At 27.4% G+C, this 4,131-nt stretch overlaps 1 protein-coding gene across 1 annotated transcript; it reads right to left on the bottom strand.

Annotated features, from left to right (window-relative positions):
* Positions 1 to 2,590: 2,590 nt before the first annotated feature.
* Positions 2,591 to 3,217, bottom strand: LOC107496847 (uncharacterized). Its single transcript, XM_016118174.3, has one exon. The coding sequence runs from the start codon at positions 3,122 to 3,124 to the stop codon at positions 2,681 to 2,683; it is 444 nt and encodes a 147-aa protein (XP_015973660.1). The 5' UTR covers positions 3,125 to 3,217; the 3' UTR covers positions 2,591 to 2,680.
* Positions 3,218 to 4,131: the final 914 nt, after the last annotated feature.

The raw sequence follows: 4,131 nt of genomic DNA, 5'->3' as shown, positions 1-4,131 counted from the left end.
CAAGTCAAATAAATATCTCTCCAAAAATAAAATAAATAAAATTAAGAGTGTTGGAATTATAGCTTTTTTCTGATCTGCCTCACTAATTTTACTTATACTCGTATTTATCATTTAATGTAATCGACCTCTCACCATTTTTTATGAGATTTTGTGCGAGTTCTAGAGAAGTGGAGGCAATTTTGTTTGATCAAATTTCATTTAAAATGTTTTGAATTAACTTTTCGAGACATTACCGTTATCTTCTGAATTATGAGGATTAAGGAATAAATAATAATATATACAATTATCTTTTTTTTTTAAATAATTGTTACTAATTAGTTTAATATATTTATAAATTAAGATGTTGCAATTAAAATTTATGTAAGTATACTAATAACAATAATCTTAAGATATATAAAGGAAAGAACACACAATTTAATTTGTTGAGGCGGAAGCAACGAAAGTGATAGAAGTCAAAATCTGCATGACCCACTGAATATAGTTTTACACTTTTATTTATTCTTATAACTACATAAATATAAACGCAGCTATATAATATATAAAAATTAAATTCTATAATTTATTATCCAATAATTAAAATAAAATATTTTCACATAATAACAACTATAAAATCTTTATTGAAATAGCGACCAAATATAAAAGCACATGAGAATTAGATGCAAGAATGGCAGAAAAGCAACATTCCATTTGAAGACTTGCTTCATAAGGTGTTGTGGCTTTGTTTGTCTTTATAATCTTTTTGTATTTTGCATTTAGTTTTTTCATCATTTGTTGTACTGTGGCTTGTGTTCTATCAGTGTATCTATTGTAAATTGTAATACCTGCTCTATAATAAAGATGCATGTTGCTATTACTAAATTAATGTTCACTGAAATTCATAAATTACTCTACTCAATTTAATTATTAATCATTCTAATCAAGTTCCTTTATGCAACACAAAGTTAAAATCCTTATTCAATTTTTTTCCTATAAAATCCTTACTTTATTTATAAATGTTTACAAAACTAAAGGAAATAATTTCACTAAAAAAAATTTATAAAAAAATAATCAATAGATTTTGTAATTTGTAGCTATTAATTAGTCATTATTAATATTTTTAATGGTATAAAATTTCATTCAATAATATAGAATTACTCACTTTTCTTTTATTGGTTAAATATTGGCCAAATTTTATCTAATCCGTTTTAGTATAATTAAAACAGGTTGATAACTCAATTTCTAGCAATTACCAAGTAGGATTGAGTCTGAATGTCAAACCAATCCTATCCTCTCAATCCACATCTTATTTAATACACTAAAAGAAAAAAGATCTATCGGCACACTTTTTTTTGTCACGCTTTAAAAGCGTGCCTAAAAATGGTCAATGGCCATACTTTTGCGAGGGTGACCACTGATTTGTGATTTGGCCATTTTTTTGTTACACTTAAAAAACGTGGCCATAAAAAAATCGACACGCTTTTATGAGGCTGGTCACTTATTTAAAACAAATTTAAACATATTTAGCCCATAAATTTAGGTAGACCAAAACAAAATAGGCTAGATTAACCTGTTTAATTTCTAAGTAACTAATCTTTTATATTTTTTTTAATATAATATGATATCTTATATTACTTGTGAAGTTTGTCATTTGACTTTTCCTCACAATTGTATGGAAATTAATTAGGAATGGAAATAAGTCAGGTCAGGTTAGGCTTTACACTTAATAGGTCTGACCTGTTATGTAGTTAATTAGTCTAGATCTAACCTGCAGTTTGTTATAAATTTTTTTAAAATATTAAACCTGATATATCATATTTAATATTTATAAAAAAATTTAAATTTTAAAATATTTAAAATATACAAAAATATTTATAATAAAATATAATAAATTTAAATATCTAATAATTATAATAAAATAATTTATATATTTAATTATGTTTTAACAGGTTAGGCAGACCTAACAGGCTAATAAGACTAATTAATAAGTCTGGATTTAGCATATTAATATATTAAGATTTTTACAAAAGGCTAAACTTATGCCAATTTTATAATAAATCATGTCAAGTCAGGTCAAATACATAAAAAGGTAAACTTAGTTATTTCGAAAACTAAGTCAAAAAATAAGAATCGTTTCACACTAGACTTTAGAGTTTAATTTTAGACAATGTAGGTAGGACTTAAAAACAGGTGATCTTAGAGAATACGAGTAATAAGATTGGCAAGACAATCATATTGTTAATTAAACGTATATATAAAATTTTTATTTAATAATCAAAATTTTTTAATAATAAATTTCATTATATATATAATGTAATTAAGTATTCTTTTAGTTAAAGAATTATAGTTCAAATAACATAGCCTTTCCATTTTTATTTAGAAGTTACGGATTCAAATTTCTTTATTTTTAGTTTAAAAAAATTAAGTATCCTTTTAAATGTTATTTTTTATTCAGCTTTTAGAAGATAAAAAAAATAAAAATAAATAATTTTTCTAATTTTTAAACAATTAATAAATAAAAGTGGATATCTAAATTAATTAAATAATAATAAATTTTAAAAACTCACTAAAGACTAAAAATCAAAAGATAACTAGCATTTCTGATATGAAAAAGTATTGGAAACAACATTCAATATATCATGTATTGCACGTTCACTCCTTCGATACAAAAATGAAGAATAATATAAAACAAAGATTTATTTATTTAAGCAGCATTTGCAAGAAGATTATTATTAGCAGAAGCAGCATATGAATATTCACGTTTGACAGCCTTCAAGAGAAGACTATCATGTTCAAGTGCCATCTGAACCGGCAATGATCCAAGCCCGTTCGCCATGGCCAGAAGCATCTTCTTTGTTTCCTTCTTGAACTCATTCTTATCTACCCTCCCATTCATGTCGTGGTCAAACTGCACGAACAGCGACTCGTACACACGCGCCACCTCCTCCGGTTCGCGCTTCACGTCCACGCCGAAGTGCGTCTCCATCACCCTCAGCCTCTGCAGTTCCTTCACCATCTCCGTGTAAGACAGAAAGCCGTCTTTGTCCGCGTCCAGTTGAGCGAAGAGGTCGCTCACTGACGCAGAGAAGGCCTCCTCGTCTTCCACGAAGTTGGTGATGGTGGTGCCGTCTATGATTTCTACGCTCATGGCTGGTAGTTGATTTTCAAAAATCAAAATCAGCTTAATTAGGGTTTTTGTAATTGTAACAATAATTAGAACTTAGAAGAGAGACTAGTGAGACTTTTATGTTTTGTTTGATGAAAGGTGGGTCTAATTTGAAGGGTATTTATAGGAATAAGCAAACGCAATATCTTATTCTGAAATTGAATTTAGAAAAAGAAGAAGTATCTCTAATAAAGAATTTCTCTTTTTAGTTAATATCTATTTATCTTTTAAATTTTAAATTTAAATTTTGATCCAAATCAAAATAAAATAAAAAATTAATACAATATAGATCGCAATCTTTTGAAATAAAATTACATTACATTGAAAAATTAATTAATTTGTTGAATATGGTTTGGGATGGCGGTTATGAGGCATATAGGGGAATGAAAAATTACGAATACGGTGTGTACGTGTTTGAGAATGTTCTCATCTCGCGTTGAAGAAACGCTTTTGATTTCTTTATTAATGTATTATTGTTCTCAATTCGCATGGTGTGACCGTTGTTTTGTTTTAGTTATAGATTTTGAATTTGAGTTAATTTTTTTGGTGACCGAATTTGAGTTAATTTAATCTAGAGAAAGCGTAGCTTGAGTACCAAATTTAATTCAAGCTCAACTTTATATTATTCCTTTGTTCTTTTAATACAGGAGTAGCATTAGGACTTTATTTTTTAATTGATGGGAATCATTTTTATTTCGTCAGTGTGCACATATTTAATTTATTTGTTTCGGGAAGGTATTCTATTTTCCGTTCTAGGATATCATATATATTCTTTGACGATCTTATTATCGCGAAGAACATTTCGTTGTAAATTATTCGATTCATCTGCATTTTAGGCTAACCGAAAATTGAACAGTTAATTTCTTTGTTTGAGTATTGGGAGACAAGCTAATTCAGATCCCCTAATTTAGTCAAATATTTATCAAAAAAGTCTTCTTTAGTCAAATAAATTGGGAACTTTTGGTAGAAATCAAAATTGGGTAGGCGTA

This window comes from Arachis duranensis, chromosome 7 (genome assembly GCF_000817695.3).
Source record: "Arachis duranensis cultivar V14167 chromosome 7, aradu.V14167.gnm2.J7QH, whole genome shotgun sequence".
Classification (NCBI taxonomy): domain Eukaryota; kingdom Viridiplantae; phylum Streptophyta; class Magnoliopsida; order Fabales; family Fabaceae; genus Arachis; species Arachis duranensis.
Note: the sequence above shows the minus strand (reverse complement) of the source record. Positions and strands in the feature narration are given on the sequence as shown.

Bases quoted from the DNA above. Each gene is read 5' to 3' on its own strand.
- LOC107496847 (XM_016118174.3), bottom strand. From the start codon at position 3,124: ATGAGCGTAGAAATCATAGACGGCACCACCATCACCAACTTCGTGGAA.